Below are 23,773 nucleotides of genomic sequence, written 5' to 3'. Positions count from 1 at the left end.
TGGCATGACCGCCAAACTATTAAACTGAACTCCTGCCATTTCCATCTTCAGTATACACTGACATTTTCATTGAACTGTTGCTCTGGTTAATGTTTCACTAATCTAACCAATCGTTGAGCGCATGAAATAGTAAACTAGAGTCATGGTAGCAGATGTCATTCCTCACATTCTCATGAATGGTAACCGTCCAGGAGGCCTTGACTATGAATTATCCCACATAGTGCCAGTGATCCCGATGCCCTTTCCCCTAGGAGCCCAAAACAGCGCTAACGTTATTCCCACAGATCCCTATTTCAACACGGATATGATGTCATTCCGGTTGATTCTTGTTCAGGTTGCACTGCCGCAAGATTGCAAAGATATTTATTTACACATTCCAGACAAGCAGTGGAAATACCCAGGGCGCTTAAACTGTAAAACAGCAAGAGTAATAAATAGCAAGTGAACGGAGTTCAACCCGGTGACCTTTAGTGATGTTAAATATTATCTGCGTGGTAAATTCAAAACTAACACGTGGCCCTCAAATGCGACATTTAATATCATTTCAATACCTAGAGGACGAGAGATACAGTGCGCTGTGTTTTGAAACACAATATCAGCTGTGGATGCTTTACTGTTCCTGCCAAAGCAGCATTCTTACCCACTGTAACAGCCCTGCCGAGCTCATATCAGATTATACCAACTCAGTGGCCTCAAACCAGACAGGACTGGAAAGAAGCGGTTTACTCGCTCTGCTCTACAATAGCCCTGAAAAAAAGTGAGCTATCCCACACCCAAGACGACAACATAAAACAAAAATATCTTCATATAGCATGACGTGGGACAGTAAAACTAACAAACGAGGCTTGTCGATCGTAAACTGGAGGGATTTTCTTTCTTAAGTGCTTACTGGGTGTAGTGTCGTGTACCCTGTAAATCAAACATCTAAAATTAACCAAGACATGCATCTGTACTGCAACCAAATCTCCATTTTCATAAGGAAAGACTGAAGGTTTCTCCCATGAGGCAAGAAAATTAAAGCAGTTAATTAAAAAAAATTGAAACCCAACAATTACCATATTGTTTTTCAATTATAAGTTTTTCTTGATCCTTCCTTATAAACAAAGGGACTCATTTATGAATCAAAAGCTGAATGAATCGGTGTAAATGGTTTTTAAAATCACACTTAGGTAAATTGATGCATTCAATTCAATGTGGCTATATAAAAGAATAGGTCACCCAAAATAAAAAAAACTTCTGAAAATGTACTCTCCCTCACTTGCTCATCAGTGGTTCCTCTGCAGTGAATGGGTGCCGTCAGAATGAGAGTCTGATAAAAACATCACAATAAACCACAAGTAATCCACACCACTCCAGTCCATCAATTAGCATCTTGTGACATGTAATGCTTGTTTGCAAGATGTGTGATGCGTTTTTAATATCAAACTTACTTCAAATATGTTCTGATGAAGAAACAAACTAGTCTTGGATAGCCCGATGAGTCAATTTTCATCAAATTTTCATTTTTGGGTGAACTACTCCTTTAAGTAAGAATGATTTGTCCACAGAAATTCACTCTGCTTGTGTTTCATGGGTTAGGCTCCCTAAACTGACACATCAAGAAATGTTAATACTCATTCTGATATTTTATAACCAAAACATTTGAAATAAAATTTAAACACCAAATGTTCTCAACAAAAATGGAAAGAAAACATTTTACAGTGTGTGAAAACCCTACAGAGGATTTAATGAATCACGTGAAAGCGCATGAATGAAGAACGGAACCCTGTTCTTCCACAGCCAGAGAAGTGATGCGCTGCCCAGCTGAGCTGCTATCAGCCAATGAGGATGCAGGAAAGAGAGCAGGTGCATGATGGTTTTCGTTCAGTCTGACTTCTTGTCCTGTTGAGCGTCACATTTGGCCTGCGTTCAGAGACAGAGCAGAAAGAACGTCACCAACTGATTTGGCGAGTGATTTTGGGTGGCTGACATGACTTCGGGAAGTCTTAGCTGTGTCCTGCATGCTTTATACCAGGGGTGCCCAAACTTGGTCCTGAAGGGCCGGTGTCCTGCAGAGTTTAGCTCCAACTTGCCTCAACACACCTGCCTTCAAGTTTCTAGTATGCCTATAAGAGCTTGATTAGCTGGTTCAGGTGTGTTTAATTGGGGTTGGAGCAAAACTCTTCAGGACACCGGCCCTCCACGAGTTTGGGCACCCCTGCTTTATACACTGTATATATAAAACTGTATGGGATGACAGAATGGGCTTCACAGCGCTGTGATGTGCATGAAAGCAGAAAGCACCTTGTTGCTGTGTGCTGAGCGTGTAACATGCAATGAGTCACGGTCTCTTATGAGCTGCTTATTTATATGTAAACAAGAGAAGCCTGTCTATCTGACTCCCACCCTCTCTCTCACTTACACACACTTGAGAAGACTACCAGTCATAACGTTCATGCTTCCAGAGGACGACGACTGACAGGTGCACAGACCTCAGGGTAATAAAAGTACAGAAAAAAGTGAACAGGGAGAGAGTGCGGCAATCTCTTCTAGTATCATCAGCCACATGAGTTTCAATATTGTGAGCTGATTTCTTTTAAGAGTAAACATAATTTGAACTGTTGCAAAGTAAATTTGATATAAAATATATTTAAAAGAACAATTAAACACTTTAAATAAAACAAAAGAATAATACATAATCAAATTTACCAACATATCAAATTAATCAAAAAAAAAATCCTGCATGCTTACACAAATACATTTAAATTAAAGTAAAATGGCATGCTAGAACTTCTATGTACACTTTTGAGTGAAGACGTAAGCTAACCAGTGAAATGGTTAATTGAAAAGAATGGATTTGCTGCATTGAATAAGACTTCAACTCGATTGGTACTTATGCATACGAGGCTTAGCATAAGAAATAGAATAAATGTTTAACCAGAGACTCGCCACATCTAAACTCAAATACTTCAGATGCTACTGAAATCATTCATCTTTTATCAGGTCACTTCAGTTATTTGCAGACAGCGAGGCAGCTCACTAGGGTCAAGGAAAGATGTTAGCGGTGTGACACACGCATGAGCTGACCTGCAGTCTGCCGTGTTCCTCCAGCAGACGGTCGTACTCCATTGTGAGGTTCTCAGCCTGCTTCTTCATGGCCTTCACATCGCTGTCTGACTTCTGAAGAGCTGCACACACAAACAAACAGTGCAAACAATAAGTCCTAGAAATACAGGAGTCACGAGATCTAAATGACCTTTTCTGTAGGTCTACAAATTCACCAGGTTACAGTATCATCACAGTGCCACAGTGCGTTTTGACTTTCAGTGGAATCTCTGGTTCACTTTGTGGCTTATTCTGTCCAAATACTGCTCACTTAGACCAGAAGAGACCATGTGATTGACATATACTACCAATCAAAAGATTTTTTGGGGAGTTGCTAAGTTCCTTTTTTCATGTTTTTTTAAGAAGTCTCTTATTTATTTGATCTACAATACAGTAAAAACAGTTATATTGTGAAATATTATTACAATTTAAAATAACTGCTTTCTATTCCAATGTATTTTAAAAAGTAATTTATTCCTGTGATGTCAAAGCTGAATTTTCAGCATAATTACTCCAGTCTTCAGTGTCACATGATCCTTCAGAAATCATTCTGATATAATGATTTGTTGCTCAAGAAACATTTATTATTATCAATGTTGAAAACAGTTGTGCTGCTAAATATTCTTGTGGAAACTGTGATAAAAGCATTTATCAGGATTCTTTGATAAATCGAAAAAGTAAAAAAAAAAACAGCATTTATTTGAAATAGAATTATTTGTACAATGTAAAAGACTTTACGGTCACTTTTTATTCAATTTAGTGCATGCTTGATTAATAAAAGTATCAATTTGTTAAAAAAATTAAAATCTTACTGAACCCAAACTGTTGAAACTAAGTGTATAACACTATTCATTTTATTTACAATGACATTTAAATGGCAGGTTGATCTGAAAACTATTAATAAAACAATAGCTGCATGCAAGCTCACTTGCTGTTTTCTGCACTACCCTTAAAATGTGCTTTGGTACAAGATGACCCAATGGAGACCTCAGTTTGGGGGTCATCAAAGGGTCATGAACTCTTTAGCACTGTCTATATATACTATACAGTAAACATGTGAAAGGAGGCATGGGAATCGATCTTACTAAGCTTATTCTTTTGTAAGAAGTCTAGTTCTGCTGAGGTCATCTTGTGTTGCTCACTGTAGGGTCATCAAAGGGACCGAAGTTTTTTTTTATGTACTCTGAATCCATGTCTGACAACATTAAATAATGAAGCAAGAACGCATTAAACTGAATGCTGTTGAAGTTTAAAAGCAAATAAATGCTTTTAAACTTTCTATTCATCAAAGAATCCTGAAAAAAAATGTATCACAGTTTCCACAAAAATACTAAGCAGCATTGATTTCTGAAGGATCATGTGACACAAAAAATGATGCTGAAAATTATGATTTGTTTATGATTTTTTTTTTATTTATACAAATTACATTTTACATTTTAAAATATTAAATATATTCAAATAGAAAAGTTATTTTAAATCATAATAATATTTGACAATATTACTGCATTTACTGTATATGTAAATAAATGGAGCCCTAAATACTAAGCAGCATTGATTTCTGAAGGATCATGTGACACAAAAAATGATGCTGAAAATTATGATTTGTTTATGATTTTTTTTTTATTTATACAAATTACATTTTACATTTTAAAATATTAAATATATTCAAATAGAAAACAGTTATTTTAAATCATAATAATATTTGACAATATTACTGCATTTACTGTATATGCAAATAAATGGAGCCCTGGTGATCAGAAGAGACGTTCTGACCCCAAACTTTTGAACGGTAAATGTTCCAGTAAATGCTCCTGGTTTTATTGTGTGGCCAATTCATTAATGTATTATTGTTAATATTATTCTAAAGAAAAAGTGTTAGTTCTAATAATCTTTGATCAAAATATGGCTTTCACTACCTCTGAAATGACTTTTCTGTTGACACTTCCAATTGCATATTGCAGGGAAAAATATTAAACCAATAATATGCCATTTTGCATGATCCAATCAAATAATTACATTAATACTAATAAACTTCCCAAGTGAAAAAGTACTATATTTAAAATACATTTATTTCATTCTAAGTATAGTTCAAATCTATTAACATAGATAGTTATATATATATATATATATATATATATATATATATAAACATAATTAAACTTTATTTGGAGTACTACTGCTATTTCTTAATATTAAGCCTAAAATATGTTTTAATGTCACTATTGATGAGGATTGTATGATCTTTGAATAATATCAGTCTTTAAATGCAAGTTATATAAAGTGTACGTGAAGTATACTTGCAATAGTTTCACTTTAGCACAATCAAACATACTTCAGTACATCTTTAGTTGGACTTCAGCACTACTGCACAATTGAAGTGCATTAAGGACAAAATTAGTTGTTCCAATTTAGCACACTTTATACCAGTTTAGTATACCAAAAGTACAACTTCAGGGTATATTTATTAAGTGCATCAATATGTAAATGTATTTGTAGTATACTTAGCATTTTACTATATAACTATATAATACATTTTACTATATTTATTTATCATTTGTTTAATAGTCTTTCGACCATTAATGTTCACCAAGAGACTGTGCAACCATAGACGTGCACACATTAGCGGAGTGATTCAGAGTCATTTAGTACCTTTCTTAGTTGCGTCGAGTTCATCCTTCAGTTTCCTGACCTCTTCTGTCAGATTTTTCTTATCCTCCTCCACGCCACCCTTGGCCTTCTCACCCACTTCAGGCACTTCAACACCCGCTTCCCGCAGTTTCTGATGAAAAACAGTTAGTCATCTTTTTGTTAGTCATATCATGGGATAATCAGCTATTTCTCAAAAAGTGTTGCTCTGAGTTCCCAGAGGATAATGAGAGGGTGTAAAATATCTGATAAATCACTTCATGTGTTAACAGAGTCATGTTCAAACTGGTTTAATTTTGTTATACATGTTACTGTGCACAATTTATTCTTGACTCAATCAATTCCCAATCCTTAAAATCAAGTTCCATTCTGCTTTTTCAAATATATCCAGTTCATTGTTTCAGAGGTGAAATGGGCTGCAAACAGTTACTTGGAAGGATGTTTTTAGCTAAATATAAGGACAGGGATGTAGCTAGAAAACTTGCAAAACATTTCACCGAAAACCTAAACCACTGTCCTGTAAGGACTCTCTTTACAATTTCACAGGTCATTCATTAACATAATAAGTTACAGGGAAAAAAACAAGTGCTCTATTTTCCAGGGATTGCAATGATGTTAAAATTAGGTTTATCAATGTTCTCCATCTGTGTAACCAGCTTAGAAGATCCAGTTAGTGAGTAACCATCAACAGTAGCCGTTCACATCTGACTGGCCCACTCCTCATACAAACATAAAACATTCTCCAGAAAGATGATTTTAGCCTGTAGACTCACTAAATACAAGAACACTACAGAATAAATGGTATGATCAACCCAAACAACATATGCAGTTCAATACAAAACTCATTTTATGATTCAGCTATTCAAAAGCTGCTTATCTATATGCTAAATGGTGAACAATGGTTTCTAGAGATTTTTATTTAATTTTTTTTATTCCTTAGTTTATTTGGAGTTAGTAGTTACGTTTGGACTCTAATACTAGTGTAATGCAGGGTTAGTATAGTTAACAAACTAAAACAAAAAATAAAAAAATAACATTGTTGTTACAAGAAATAAAATAAACAAACTGAAATAAAAAAAAAAACATTTTATTTCAGCTAGTCGATAAATCAACTGAAAATGAGAAAATGTTAACTTGGTGCACTAAAAAAACTAAAACAAATAAAAATGAATAAAAACTATAGACATATATTAAATTACAATGTCCAATAAACGCAAAATAAAAATACTAAATCTTTAATTAACTAAAATTAAAACGAAAATGGAAAATATATAAAAAACTGATTCAAAATAATAAATTAATAAAAACTATAATAGTATGATGAAATAACACTGGTGTGCAGCTTACTGCATGCTGAACACTTAATGTAGCCTACTATTTTTATTTAAATATATTTAAGTATGCAGTATGCAAATGCCACATGACCTCATCATGTAGCATGTTTAATTTAGCAAATAGCATCCTATTATAATCGCATAAAAAAGTACGGAAAAAAGGAAAATCACAGCAATATTACTTCCGGTTTACTGGAAATCCGTTGAAAAAAAGGTCATGCATTGTGGGATAAAGCACCACATGTGTACTGCAAGTCCTGAGACCAAGATATCATGAATATTTGGTTTTCCCAGAAGAGAAAGAGTGGAAATGTTAAATGCACATATCAGCTAAAATTTAACTGGAAATCTAGTACTTTTACTAAACACAACAAAAGTGAAATTTGGATTTCATGGGGTCATTACTGAACAATAACTGTCTGAAACTTCAGTAGCAGTCAGCGCTAACTCAACAGTGTGCTCACAGACATTCTGTACTCTTCTTCTGCTTACAAATGAACACATAACCGCATGAGGAATATTGTGGTAAAGCTGTCAAGGGTCATGAAAGTTTCTCATACGTGAAAGGAGTTCCACAAATCGTTAAAACCTGACCGAGTGAATATTTTCATGCTAAACTGCTCAAGGTACGTGGCCCAAGGCACACAGACATTTTTAAAAGAGCCTTTTCAAAGTCACCTGTACAAGGGAACAAACACAGGGGAGTGTTTTAGTTCTTGTCAAACAAAGGAAAGATGTTTTCTGGCCTCGGGGAACAACTAGATCTGGGTCAGATGTTTTGGATGATGTTTCCTGCAGATATATTAAAAGAGGAGAGTGAAGATGATGCAAGCGGTGTCGCCCCTTAAATCTAGGAAACTGCATAATTTTTGTCATGTCCTCATACTTTTAATTTAGAAACCAGGGTAAATCATATGCAGCTTCCTGTGAATGAAAGATGCAAATTTCTTTGACAAGCTGGCACAGTGAAATGCTGCTTTCATAATAAATTATATAAAAATTAATATAAATTAAATATATAACTGATAATCATAATTAAATTAAAATTAAATAAAGCTGAACAGAACATTTCATATTTCTCTGTAACCTTGATAGTTGGAACAGGCAGTAATAAAGTCTTAATTTCTACAGTCCTGTAGAATATTTTTGTAAACCTACGTTTACTTATATTTCTAAAAAAATAATAATAATAATAAAATTAACTGCATCAGTATGTATTCTGAATATGAATCCCTTCCCTGGTTAAAATATTTAGGAAAATGTGAATAATATGCAGTAAATTAAAACTTTGAAATGGCACAGTGCAACACAATTTTTTTAAATAACTAATTTATTTAATTTAATATTTTTTTATCTAAAACATAAATTGCTCAAGTATTCCCAAATGATTCAATTTATCCCTCTTTGACCAGTCATATTTCTATAGCTGTATGTTATAGAAGCTTTCATCTACTTTTAGTTGATAACAGACCAAAATAGAAAGTACTGTGCCTTGCACCCCAGAATCATTTATATATATATATATATATGTGTGTCGGATAAAAGTCCAATAAAACAATACAAATTTATTAATACAGTAACATTCATCACACTTAAAACAACATCAATAAATTTTATTTTCCTGTTATTATTATTGTTGCTGATGTAACAGTTATTATGAATACATTTATATTTAATAATAATAATAATACCGAAGGGCTCTACAGTGCGGCCATTTCATTTGCATTTGCGACTGAAAACTACTGCGTATGAAAAAATATTTAGGAGCACCAGTGCTACAGACCCGATCAGCATATGTGTGTTTGCGCTCAGGGGAGCATCAAAGGTTTCTACTTACAATGAGTTTTTGCAGCGTTGAGTAATGGATCACAGATTTCTGTTTATTCCTTGAACACAATATTAATCAGAATACACTCACTGCTCAAAACACTGGCGTTTTGTTCAGTGCTGAATTATGTAAGCTCACGAATCCTCTCATTATGACAAAGTGTAGACAGGGTGTAAAACTCACTCGCGCGCTCTCATTTTCTGTGCGCCCACAGATCGCTATAAGGAGAGTGACCGATTTTAATAATTATTAAAGGAGTAAATGTGGTATTGATTTAATACAACAGTTCAATAAACAAGAAGTTAATATTAAGTGACTTTCATTGTCTGACTATAACACTATTGCCTGATTTTGCTCTATTTCGTCAATGAAAATAGTTTCAAACAAAGTTACAGCTGAGCCGCTGCACATCTCCAAGCAAACACAGTGGTGTTTCATTTATGAATGAACATGCGTTTTTAAACAAATCTAGTGAATCAATGACTACATTTACATGGACATCAGTAATCTGATTATTTACCTTATTCTGAATAAGACAATATTACGATTAAGGTGTTTACATGAGTTGCTTTTAGAATATTCCTTTCATGTTCCCGTTTTACATGTTATAGTACATAGATTGATTAATGGCACACGTCATTACGTCACCACGCGACGCCATCCGACGTCCCCTCCAGAATTTCACAAACAAACATATAGTTCGTCTTCATTATGATGCCATATACAGTTTTGGGTGTTTAATTTTTTATTTACTGAAAGCTTCAAGTGCAGTTAATTATTTGTCATACTATAAATGCAAAGACGACGATGTTATTGAAGCCATTTACTGCACTTCAATAATGTGACTAAAATAGGAATACTCCACATGTCTTAATTCAATTAGTGTTTACTTCGATTATGACTTTAGCCGGATTAAATTAATCAAAAATTTGTTTACATGGTAGATTCTTAATCAGAGTATTGTCTTAATCGTATTAAAATCAGAGTATTGCTGTCCATGTAAACGTACTGAATGATTCAATTACCCATTCATAAAACAGTCACTTGCTTCGTTCCTGAATGAATCAGCTGTTTGAATGAATCAATTGAGTGGATGATTCAGTGATAAAATCAGTGACTTGTCACCACCTACTGGCAGTTTTAGTTTCATTTTTAAAGGGGTCCTATTATGCTTTTTCACTTTTTCAACTTTAGTTAGTCTGTAATGTTGCTGTTTGAGCATAAAAAAAGATCTGCAAAGTTACAAAGCTCAAAGTCCACTTCAAAAGGAGATATTTTATTTAACAGAAATCACTTTTCAAAAACTACAACGAACGACTCGTTTGGACTCGTTATACAACGCATATTTTCCGGGATTTGTGATATCACAAATACCGACGAATGGGACGAGACCTGGTTGAGCTGCACTAGAAAAGGCAACGAGTGTTATCACTATGTCGGAGACACGCTAGCTTTCCCAAGGCAGACGAACTTAGAGTGGTTACAATCATCCGGGTTTAAATTGTGCTCAAATTGATTTGATTTTGACACAATATTTACACTGAAGCTTGCAGCAGGCGGCTATGGTAAGGGGCATGACATTTCCCGACCAGGCACCGAGTGGAGCCAATCACAACACACACTGGCCCAGCTAACCAATCACAGCACATTTCATATTTCAGAAGGCGGGCCTTCATTTGATACAGGAACTATTCAAGCCGTTCATGCCAGACTGGGGAGAGAGGTGTTGTAATAATGTAAAATATGTGAAAAATAATGTGTTTTTTGGGGTGTTCTAGTACACCCCAAAACTAAATCTAGACTTTGTAAAAGAGCATAATAGGACCCCTTTAAAGTATCATTTCAGTTATTTAAATCATTTAATGTTTCTGTATTCAAAATCTTATATTTAAAACATTACTCTCAACATACATTTAAGAATTTAGTGGCACTCATGCCACCTCTGAGCCTCATTAAACATCTGTAAATATACCTACAAGCCACTTTTGTGTTCTTCTGTGCCACCTCTGTAGTGCAAATACATTTTGTTAATAATGATTTCATTTGATTGGTAACTTGTTCTTCTTCTATTGTTTTAATTAGAAATGTAAAAAAGCTTATAAACAAATTTGACAAAAGATTACATACTTTAAATAAAGTTGGAAAAATGGCATTACAAAAGTAAAAAAAAAATACCACTGTAAATAACTAAGGAGTCAAATATCACCTCGTAATGGGAAGGCTAATTTTTGTTATTGATCAGAAGGTGTTCCTGAAGTTTTTGACTGTGCTCTTAAATTTTTTAAATTAGGAGCACAAGTGCTCCTAAAAAGAAAAGTAAGCATAGAGCCCTGTAACAAGAACAATAATAATAATAATTATTATTATTACTATTAATTTATTTATTATTATTAATACATTTATTTATTAATAAAGAAATAAACCAATATATAAATAAATAAATGCCCTATGCAGACATATTGTAACATTCACAATGCAAATTTCCCTCTCGAGTTCATCCAGATCATTTATGGGAACAAATCAGCAAAAACATTGTGCAAAATTGGCACATTAATGACGTCACAACCACATGACCGCCTACATTACGATACAGGGAGATTCGCCAGTCATAACAAAAGATCATTTATCTATACAGTAAAGCCTTAATGGTACAAGTAGCAATAACAGCCTGCTAAATTCCCACAGAAAGGGTGAAAATGGTAAAAATGAACTAACAATATATAACTTGTTTAACAATATAAGTGGACTTGCTAAAACGTAAAATGCTCAAAGAATGGAAAACGACCCATTCCAACCATCAAGCCCTCACAAAAACTATCAGTGCTTAAATACCAAAGGATCAGTCTTAGCTAATTGCATTATGAATTATTAAAAAACTATTTCACATAACTAATAGCTGCAATAGAACTAGATTTTATGAAGCAGAACCGTGCAAAATTCATGATCTTATTCACATTGAATTGTGAGAGCGCTCCAATAACTGCTTGGGGACCAATGATGGAGAACGATCAACAGAGATGAGAGATCAATACAGGCCCTTTAAGGGGTCATGTGCCGTTCTTGCCTCGTCCCCTCACAGTACAGCCCCGTTAGCATCTATACATGGATTATGCACTCAAGTCTATCAATAATAACTGCAGCAAAACAATCACAAATGCCGGTCAGGTCATCTCACCCAGTCAAAGGACACTCGTCCTGTACAGACGCTTCAAGAACAGAGCGGGAGATTTACAGGCCTCATTATGCCAGAGTAAAACTTAATTTACTAAATTGAAATATTCCACCATCTGTCACTCAGTACGGCTTGTGCTCTTGTTTATGGCTCCCTCTGTGGTTACAACATTTGACAGACGTGAATTATGGCGGTGTGTGTGTGTGTGTGTGATAACCCACGTGTGCCATGCTTCTGCATGGGGTGACAGCATGCAAAGATCAATGTGGTGGCTTACTGCACGTCAGCACTGTAATTGAGCCACGCAGTGCTGATCTATCCCAGCATTCCCCACACTCAGGCATCTACATACTAACAAACTACAACTGCTAAAGACAATAACACAGCATGTGATAGCCGTTTGCAGGGCTTTTATTAACTAATTAGACGTGCAAGGAAATAACAGTGTTTGCAAATGTCATACAATATGTGAGACGTTTCGCAACTGTCATAAGAGTCAGTGCATGCCTTTTTTTTCTTGACTACAAGAATCAATAGGCATAGACATGGTTAAGTGTAAAAGCAGCTAAATATATATGCAAGGAACACCAGATCAATGACAATTCAGTGTCAATAAATGTAAAACAGAGGACCAATTGCAATTTGTTATGCAAATATTAAAATATTACAAAATAGAATATCTTAATATTAAGAAAAATATTAATAAATACTACAAGAAAAAAAAGACAAAATAAAATTAGAAATGGTGCCATGGCAAACTAACTGAAATAAATTTGAAGTTAAAGTACTAAAATTACTAAAATTAAAACAAATTAAAGCTATATGGAAAAAAGCAAAAACTAATAAAAATGACAAAAGCACATAAAAAAATTACTAAAACTTAAGACTAAAAAATAAATTTGGAATGATATAAATAAAAGCTAATTCAAAATATTAATAATATTATAATAGTATATAAATACCACTAATAATGCTTATTTGCATTAAACATAAAAATGCCATAATACCTAGACTCTGTGCTGAAAAAAATGCAATGCTAGTAAAATGATACTATTTAGTGCACTACTTTGGAAGCCCTAAAACTTTAAAACTTAAAATAAAATAAAAACTAAATTAACAGAAAGTAAAAAAAAAAAAAACAGAAAAAAAAAAAGATTATATATAAAAAACTAAGCTGAAAAAGTAAACTAGAAATTAAACAAAAATAATAATTAAATTTTAAAAAATCCAAACAATAATAACACTGTGTTGAACATGCCATGAAGGCCACTGGAAAATTTTCAAACTTAAATCTATTTATAAGTGTAATGCTTACAAACTAACAACAGAACAAACAAGACTCAAATTATCTATCAAACAATGCTTGAAATGAGTCTGTTTGTTAACCAATTCAGTCTGAACTACCAGCAGAAGTTTAATACTCGGGGTCAGAAGTTTAGAACAAACCCTAACCAGAATGCTTGAGAAATATAAATACAGTGCTGTAATAATAACTAATCATTGACACACAGCCATAAATGAGTTTGATGATGTCAAGGCTGCCACAAGCAGACGCGAGTCATCGGAGTGTCATCATATGTATTCTACTATAAGGGCACAAACTAGCACTCGGTACTTTCTCCTTTCACTGCATTTAAAAAGGCCTGTCAACATGGAACTGTTCTATTGAACTGTAGCTCCGCTCTACATTGTTTATAATGTCAGTTATTTAACAGATGTTAATTATACAAAGTGGTTGGCAATTCCATTGAATTTCCCTGGAAGTCCACTGAACGCAAATGTGTTTCAGTGTCTCAAGAGCACAATGATGAAAGCTCATCACCACCTATAAAGTTTCAATTATCAACCACTAAACCCAACCTCAATATTTGGGTTACCTGTCCTACTTAAAGATGCTATCAACAATGTCTTCTTGATATGTAATAGTATAACAACTAGAACAGTCAAAATATTTTCCTGTTTATATTCCCAATTTCCTAAATATATTCCTACTCATTTTTATAAAAATTACTAGAAATGTATTAATTTTTTAAAATATTTTTATAAAAACTATTCTCATCATAAATATGTACACATGTAGGTAACTACCGTTCAAATGTTTGGGGTCAGGATTTTTTTTCTTTGAATACTTTTATTCATCGTGGACACTAAATTTGACAATTTTCAACATTAATAGTAAAATAAAATATCGTTTATTATTTCTTGAGTATGGAAAGTAATTATTTTAAATTGTAATAACATTTCATAATATTACTGTTTTGACATATTTTTCATCAAATAAATGCATACCAAATAGAAATGTATTAATTTTAAAATATTTTTATAAAAACTCATAAATATGTACATATACATATACTACTGTTCAAATGTTTCTGGTTACTTTTTATGTATTTTATTTATTTATTTATTTTGAATACTTTGAATAGTTTTATTCATCATGGACACACTAAATTTTACACTGTTTTCAACATTAATAATTTTTTTTTCTTGTGTATGGAAAGTAATTATTTTAAATAGTAATATTTCACAATATTACTGGTTTTACTGTATTTTTGATCAAATAAATGCAGCCTTGGTGAGCATTAGAGACTTGTTTTAAAAAAATATTTTTAAAAATTAAAAAGTCTTGACAACCCCAAATATAAAAGCCTAATCAAAAAAAAATTTAAATAGTAACATATTTCATTTTGGGTCATAAGGAACAAAAGTGTTGGCATTTTCTAGCCATTTATATTTCTTACCACAAAAAAAGGGTCACTAAGCAAATGGCCAGTAACTCAACATTTCAAGTAATTTTACTGGCATCTAACAGTACGTGAGTGTCAAGTGTTACTTTTGGACACTTCCACATAGTCTGTCAATTCTAAACCCATTTGTAGATATAATGTGAACCTCTGCCCTCAAGTGGTAAAGTGCAAAGTCTGCAGCACTGTGATATTGATGGACAGTGTTTCTCTGAGGACTGAGAAATGATGAACATTTATCAAACCAGAATGACTCATGAGAACATGTGATGTTAAAGCATTACTAATGAAGTGAATGTGGGATCACAACTAAATCACAAACATGTTAGCAATAATTCAAGAATAAATAATCTCAAAATTACTATTCTGTCATCATTTAGTCATTCTCATGTCTTTCCAACACCATCATTTATTTTTTTGAATTAGGTCACTATAGAGCAGCTTACCAACTTCTTCTTTTGTGTTGGTCATAGACATTTACAATCACATGAGGGTGAGCAAACAATGACAGAATATTAATTTTTGGTTGAACAGTTTCTTAATACAGCATATTCATCACAGTCCCTGCCCTGTGCAACTGTCCCACCCACACGTCCCGTAGTTACACCACTGGTCATTAACCAGGTACCAGGTAAAGGTAACCGCACCTTGAAAGCCTTTAGGGTCATGAAAAGGCTTTACTATTAGACTGGCAGTTTCATGCACAACTCTCTCACCTCCTGCAGTTTCTCATTTTCCTCCATGTACTTCTTCGCAGCATCATTTGCTCCCTCTGCCTGCTTTTTAAAGGCTTCATTAGAGGCCATCAGTGTAGCCTGCTGAGACAGCAGAGTGGCCAGACGTCTCAACAGCCTGGAGGGGAAAAAACAACATTTACTAAACAGTCAGTGTGTATCTGATCATTACAGCTCACCACAGCAGCCTATGTTGCAATTCTGCATTGTACTGACACAGATTTTGGCATAATTATTGGTGCTTGAAAAGGCAACAATCTCTATTACTATTATTTGAACAAACCCTTAAATCTAAAAACTGAACTTCATTACGTAACTCGTCCTACACGTTTCTGCTCCAGACATCAATGATTCCTCAAATCGTGTGGCTTGATGAGGAGACATGTGCTGTTACTTTTCTGCAATTTTCACCTTCCAGACAATAAAACAAGTGGGGGAAAACATACCAGATATGGCCCATATCTAGAGTACAGAATATCATACACAGATTTAGGGTCCCTTTTGACCACATACTGTAGCAAATCTACCAGTACTACTTTATGATGTTATTAAACAAACAAATGCATTAAATATTAAACATTCTATAACACTTATTTTACAATTTCTTAAACATTCTACACTAAATTCTTAATAAAAATTGTTTATGTAGAATTTACCATAATTAATTTATGATGAATCATATAATTCAAAAGTTGTTTAGGATCAGTGATATTTTTTATATTTTTTAAAGAAGTCTCTTATGCTCATCATGGCTGCATTTATTTGCTTAAAAATACAGAAAAAAACAGTAATATTGTGAAATGTTATTATAATTGATATAATCGATTTAGAAAATAATCTATTTTAATATACTTTAAAATATAATTTATTTCTGTGATCCAACGCTGAATTTTCAGCATCATTACTCCAGTCTTCAGTGTCACATGATCCTTCAGAAATTATTCTAATATGCTGATTTATCATCAATGTTGGAAACATTTGTGCTGTTTATGTAATATTTTTTTGAACCTGCAATACTTTTTTCAGGATTCTTTGATGAATAAAGTTAAAAAGAACAGCATTTATGAAAAATAGAAATCTTTTCTAACAATGTAAGTCTTTACTATCTCGTTTTATCTATTTAACACATCCTTGCTGAATAAAAGTATTAATTTCTTTAAAAAATAAATAAATAAATGACTAACCCCAAACTTCTGAACGGTAGTGTATATTGTTACAATAAAATTCTATTTTAAATACATGCTGTTCTTTTTAACTTTTTATTCATCAAAGAATCCTGAAAAAAGTATTGTTTCCTACACTGACAATAAATCAATGATTATTTTAAATTGTAATAATATTTCACAATATTACAGTACATTTTCTGCATTTTTAAACTTTTTTTTGGGGATCTCCAGAAGCATGCATAACACTTCTAGGAAACACAGATGTGCATTAATCACCACAACAAAATCAGCATAAACAAATGAGTAACTACTGCTCGACAATAGGCAAATATCACATGGTTTTTGCCAGCCTAAAGCCAGTGTATAGCTTTTGGCTATTCTCCTCATTTAATACCGTCACTCTTCTACAATTTCATAGAGCCAGATGAGCTGAGAAGCACAGGCTGATGACATCTGAACCGTGTGCTCGAATGCAGCATGCATCGCCTTCATATCAGTGCCCACACGTGTAAAAGGGTTCAAGGTTTTGAAAAAGGCTGTTGTGACCAAAATGCAGATGGGTTTAACCAAGGACAGCCACAACTTGCATAAATGCAAGAGAAGCCCACATTTTGGTCAAATGCTCTGTATGACTTAACAAGGTGATCTGAGTTGATCTACAGTAGATTCACTTTAACCTCTCGTGATTTTTAAATTTGCCATTTTTTTATTTTTTAGTTGGTGCAAGTGCTTATACAGTATAGACAAATACAAACAAAACAATAATTAAAAAATGTAATATTTTCACTGCAACAAAATGTCCTGTTCAAAATCATGCATAAATACTTCACATTAAAAAAAATATATATTTTAAACAAAGAAACACATTTTTATTGCCATGAAAATAATGATACAATACTTAATGGGCTTCACCCTTCTTGATATACTCTATGAGATTAAAAAATACATGAGATTATTTTGCAATAAAAAAAGTGTGTCATGAATACTTGATCGTATTTAAGGTTAGATTATTACAGCTTTTCAGATGATGATGATGACTGGTTAAATGTACATAATATCAGAATCAATAAAGCCAGAGAAGAAAAAGGAAGAAAAATTATAATACCAGATGCATGTGTATAAAATGTCAAAAATAAAAGAGAAAAAAAAGTTCCAAACATCCATAAAAGATTCATTTACTTAGAAGAGATCAGAGAATATCTCCTTAATTTCATGTATTTCTCTTACCCCACTAACAATTTTTGTCTTATTTTAAGCATAAATCTAACTAAAATTTGTCAGGCGCCAGTGGACTAAGACAAATAGACTTAATATTTAATTTAATAGATTTAATATATATTCTCTAAAAACAAGTTATTTTTGTAATGTTTGCCATTCTCTTGCATTAACCACTGAACAGCCCTTAAACCATCATCCACACAGCTACTGCATCCTAACATGCCTGAAGCACATGTCACGCCGCCATGCGCCACTTCAGTCACCTTTGTGGCATCTGTGCATTTGCTGGCAAGGTGGAGGAGGTCCATTTTGTAACAGAAGTCATGGCCTTTTGGCCAGCGAGAACGCCATGAACACAGGCTAAATATAATGCCATCACCAGTTGCTTGAGCACATGTCCTGCAGCTGTCCGCATGATTATGAAAACGACACTCAAGCCCGGCAGTCAAGGGAAGTAGTATCACTAATGGATGTAATAGTCATGCAGCAGGATATAAATAACCTGCCATTCAGAGAAAATATGGTGAAACCCCTGTATGGGAAAACGATGCAGATCTGGGAGACTCTCTAATGTTACGTATAGAGCACAACAAACCGGCCAATCAGGATGCGGGAAGTTAAGTACCCGTGGATGAGGTTTGTGAATGGAAACAGTGTGGGGGACCCCCAACCGGCTTAACATAAGATTCTTTCCATGTCTACTGTAATATAGCAACATATTCTGCTCTCTGTCTGCCCCACACGTACACAACTCATTCACCTTCATGACTATAAATAAAGACACTGTCTCCAATAAGGTGGGGATGCAAGATAAATCTGTGCTAGAGAAATCAGGAAGCTAATTGGCATGACAAGCAAGTAATTTATGTATAGAGAACATTCATGTATTTTCACTTTCAGTGTGGAAAAATAAATAAAGCTGGCCCAGGGTTAAGTAGAGGAACTACAGCTTTAAATAATGATTTTTGGTGCATTTAACCATTTTGACTTTTGAACTACCAAAATTTCAGAAAACATACAAAATAATATTCAAAAAATTCATTTGTATGATTTTATATCACCTTGGCTCCCTCAATAGCCACTATGACTGACATTTTGCATTGAGCAAAAACAGCTCATGTCACAAAACTAATTTTAGATATAACTTGTTTCGGTAGCATTTTATGGGCTTTTCATCTTTAAAAATAAAAGGAGTAAAAAAGATGCATTTAAATGCACAAAGTATTTAATTAAACATTTTAACAAAATAAAAGGGTCTAACTATTCCATACAACCCGGTTCCCTCGACAAAAACCCAAATGGATTTTTCATGCTATTCAGTCTTTATTAAAAATCTACAAGCAATAAAGTAAGAATAGTTTGCAAGACTGCATCACTCTATTACCTATCACTTAGTTGTGGATCACATTTCAAAATAAACGTCTCATGAGGCTTCTATATACTTTTGCTATCAAACATGCACATTTTTAAAAATGTATGAGTAAAGTCTAGATTACTTATTGTCATATGCTAGAAGTGCCAAAAATGTTAGCCATTTCACCTTTTGTAGGTCCCCTTATCATCCTTATCATAACATGAACAGTACACGCTGTAATATCATTTATCATATCAATAAATTTGATAATATTTTAACTAAACATCACTGATAACAATTCTAACGGAACATCTTTTGTTATGACACAAACAACCTATCTGTCCTGAATATCCTTGAGTGGGCGGAGGGTCTGATTTGATTGACGGATGAGGTCTGCGGCACTGGGCTGTAATAGGCTACAGTGACAGAAGTTGAGGACAAAACCTAGTAAAAACAACCTGTAGTTTTGTACACCAAGGGTACTAAATGTACACACGGCAAGCCCTTAATGAGAGTATGAAAACATCTTTGTGAGTAAATATGTTATTTGCCAGTTGGCTGGTAATTTTAGTGGGTACTGCAATATAACACAGGGTTACAATGAAACAACTTGTGCATTGTCTTATAAATACACTCCTCAGGGATTGAACGTGTCGAACCCAAAGACCCTCTTATGAGAGTCCGGGTGAAGTTCTGTTTACAAGCTTGGTCCAGGAAATCTGCTGGGAGCCATCAACCAAAACAACATTTAGACCGTGCAACTGATCGTGTTCAGAAAACCAGTGCCGAAGAGAGACATGTTGAGGTGGGCAAAATACAGAAACGAGAAAGACCTGCGGGAGAAAGTGGCATAGAACAGTGTTTCCCAACCGAGGTGCCGTCTGTCAAGAGCAGGGGTGCCGTGTAAAAAATCATTTTTTTATATTTTTAAATTGGTAAAATGTTCAAAAAAGCATCTATTATATAATATCCATTTCTGATGTCGCCAATGATAGCTAGTTATAATGGTAATTAAATAATGTTTACATATGTATAAAAGCCTACATTAAAATCTGTCATATAAATTGGTCTCTTCATTAGAAATTAGCCTACTGATTGCCACCATTGATGGACAAAATTTTTTAATAATATTAAAAATATCTGTATGACATTATATTCTGCAGTTCTTCCCTGTTGTACCGAATATCTATACTTTTCAAATTATCATATCGAAGTTAGAAATTCAAATATTGTGACAAAATTAATTTTGTAGGGTGCCACAAGTTTGTTAAAATTTCCAAAGGGTGCCGCGACTAAAAAAAGGTTGGGAAACACTGGCATAGAAAATGAGAGAGTCATGGGGAAAAAACACTCACAAACACAGGAGCAGAGCGAAGCCGGCGATGTATTCGTTCCTCTGGGCTCTGAAGAGCTTCATGTGGATGTGCTCAATGGCCACGGGGTTGTTGCTCAGATCCACTTTCTCTGTCAAACTATATTTTCTTATTTCTCTAAATGCATCTGTAGAGGCAGAAATAAAAAAATGTTCAAAAATGTTCATTCATAAATCTAGTTCAATCAATGCAAAATACAAGGGCATAAACAGTTAAATTTGTTTTTACTTTAATTATTGCAGATTTAATTATTGCATACAGTCATTCCCACAAATTCCCAAACTTAACACATAATATAATTAGTTTAATTTCTTTCTTTTGACCTTAAAAAGGTCATACTCTACACTTTTAAAGCATTTTATTTTTCCCTGAAGAAACGCAGAATGTAACAATCTGTCTTGCAACAAAAACAGTTCAAATTTTGTTTTAAATCTTTAGAGCTTTATACACTACTGTCAGTAGGACATATGGTTCAGTAAGATTTTATTAATGTTTTTGAAATAAGCTTCTTATACTCACCAAGGCTACATTTATCTGATCAAAAAATACAGATTAAAAAAAAAACTGTAATTTTGTGAAACATTATTACACTTTAATAATGCTAATAATATTTTATTAACTGTATAATAATATTTAATAATTGCTTTCTATTTTAATATATTTAAAAATGTAATTTATTCCTGTGATGTCAATCTGAATTTTCTGTGCCCAAATTTTTGAACAGTAGTATATGTTAATGATCTGTCATGACTAACTATCTTTTTCATATAAAAAATGAATAACCCTGCCAAATTGCTGAATACTAAAGCACTGATATGTAAATATAGGCAGTCATCAACACAGCAATCAGTTCTGAATGACCTGCTTTTGCAACTTTTAATAATGATACATCCTCTTTAACTTCATAATGACTTAATTGCCATGTGATGGTGTATGTAGATTTATGCAGAAACCTAAGAATGAACAAGACTGCTTAATGAGAACAATGCAGTGAGGTGTTTTCAAGCTCACCTACGAGCAGAAAGACAAGAATGCAAATGATGACGATGAAGGCAGTGTTTCCATACGTCGTGATGACAGTGACCAGTCTAGACTTGAAAAATTTGCTCCATCTACAAAGGCAACAAGACAGATAACATCTTAATTAACAGAGGGCAAAATAAAACATAAGATAACACAAATCTTTCTCAAAAAGTCCAAAGAACATCATTACGGTTTACATTTCTCCTAGGGCTGTGCAATTAATCGCATGCGATTGTCAAGCGCATCTCGTCAGTAAAGCCGGTTCCGTGATTAGTAGTAAATCTCCATCACCTGCTTTCAGATGGAGCGGCATTTACTACACAGAGCCGTAGATCACTGACAAGCTAGGCAATATCGCTTTCATAATCGCAGATGAATCGCATTCGATTATGAATGCTATATTGCGTAGCTTGTCAGTGATCTACGGCTCTGTGTAGTAAATGCCGCTCCATCTGAAAGCAGGTGATGGAGATTTACTACTAATCACGGAACCGGCTTTACTGACGAGATGCATGACAATCGCATGCGATTAATTGCACAGCCCTAATTTCTCCTACACACCAAAAAAGGAGCACATACAGGTGTCTTTGAGATGCATACTTGTTTTGGTTTGTGTTTTGAGGAGTCTGTGCAAACACACCAATTCTCAGAGTGCTTCTTTGTGATTCAAAGTGTCCCAACCTTGCAACCTTTAAAATGACTTGAAGGTCATGTGAATGCTCTCAAATTAAGAAATGACTCTCTCACAAGACTCCTATTCAAAATCTGTTCGTGGAATAAAAGCATTGAACAGAATTTAATTATCCTGGTAATGCTGGAATCAAAATATCCAACTCAGCTAAATGTGTGTGAGATTCATGTTTTAGGGCTTTAACACAGCAACAATATTTAGCCACAACTGGACAGATTTTAGTACTGGCAACATTCTGGAATCTTTCCTGGAAAGAGGTTGAAGTAAACTGGTGTGAGAGAATTAAATGTTTTTAAAACATGATGACTATCAGAGATTATTAAGATTACTGTGGACCTTTAACTTAAATGAATAGTTCACCCAAAAATGAAAATTTGTTGTAAATTTACTCACCTTCAGGCCATCCAAGATGTAGATGAGTTTGTTCCTTAATTGGAACAGATTTGAAAAATACAGCAAATTTACCAAACAGGTGATATTTCATCACAATAATCCACAAGTCCATCAGTTAAAGTCTTATGAAGCGAAAAGATGTGTGTTTGTAAGAAACAACAGAGTCCTCTATACATATTGCTTTCTACAGTGAAAAGGTTGTCTCACCTGAATCAGGAGAGAAATACGCACAGATCAAGCACTGTTGACAAGTGAAAACAGTCCAATGCAGTTCTAAACAAATATGTCGCTGTATTTTAATGTGAGAGAACAACAGGTGATGGACTTTTTCCACTGGACGAAGCATTATTATGGATTATGGTCGTAGGTTTAAAAGTTAAAAACATCATGACGAATTTGTCTCTTACAAACATACTTTTCACTTCACAAGATGTTAATTGATGGACTCATGTGGATTACTTGTTTTACTCTCATTCTGACGGCACCCATTCACTGCAGAGGATCCACTGGTGAGCAAGGGTTGTAATGCTAAATTTCTCTAAATCTGTTTCCATGAAGAAACAAACTCATCTACATCTTGGATGGCCTGAAGGCGAGTTAAGTTTCACAGGGTTTCTGCAGACTTGACCAAGTTAAATTTAAGACTTTTTAAGACCTTTTTAATACAACCTTATATGAAATTTAAGACCTAAACCTGTAATGGAAATACACATTTTATTACATACATATATGTAATATTTAATGTTTATAAATTAAAAAGAAAACAAAATATCAATGCTGTAATAAATGGTATTTATTACTATGATATACAGTGAACTTTTCATGTCAGCAGACAATAAGATACTTTAAATGTGAAATTAAAACCGCCAGTAGGTGGCAGTAAGTCACTGTTAAGCGAGTCATTGCGAATGAACCGAATCATTTAAACAGTTGACTCATTCGGAACGAAACACCGTCATGTTGCTCAGAGACGCAAAACAGCGCTGTGGCTTTGTTTGGAATTATTTTTGTTG

At 33.9% G+C, this 23,773-nt stretch overlaps 1 protein-coding gene across 1 annotated transcript in view; it reads right to left on the bottom strand.

Moving 5' to 3' along the window:
• Positions 1-1,306: 1,306 nt before the first annotated feature.
• The window catches only part of LOC107674338 (B-cell receptor-associated protein 31-like), a 25,204-nt gene continuing 2,737 nt past the window's right edge, over positions 1,307-23,773 (bottom strand). The window contains exons 3-8 of the mRNA XM_016468285.1: positions 21,665-21,765; positions 20,636-20,780; positions 15,525-15,660; positions 5,734-5,863; positions 3,067-3,167; positions 1,307-1,902 (exon numbers count right to left, since the gene is read on the bottom strand). Coding sequence (XP_016323771.1) covers positions 1,864-1,902; positions 3,067-3,167; positions 5,734-5,863; positions 15,525-15,660; positions 20,636-20,780; positions 21,665-21,765 — 652 coding nt within the window. The 3' untranslated portion in view covers positions 1,307-1,863. The remainder of the gene's footprint in view (positions 1,903-3,066; positions 3,168-5,733; positions 5,864-15,524; positions 15,661-20,635; positions 20,781-21,664; positions 21,766-23,773) is intronic.

Source organism: Sinocyclocheilus anshuiensis, unplaced genomic scaffold (assembly GCF_001515605.1).
Source record: "Sinocyclocheilus anshuiensis isolate Anshui unplaced genomic scaffold, SAMN03320099.WGS_v1.1 scaffold188, whole genome shotgun sequence".
Taxonomy (NCBI): domain Eukaryota; kingdom Metazoa; phylum Chordata; class Actinopteri; order Cypriniformes; family Cyprinidae; genus Sinocyclocheilus; species Sinocyclocheilus anshuiensis.
The sequence above is the reverse complement of the archived record's forward strand: the minus strand, read 5'-3'. Positions and strand labels throughout refer to the sequence as shown.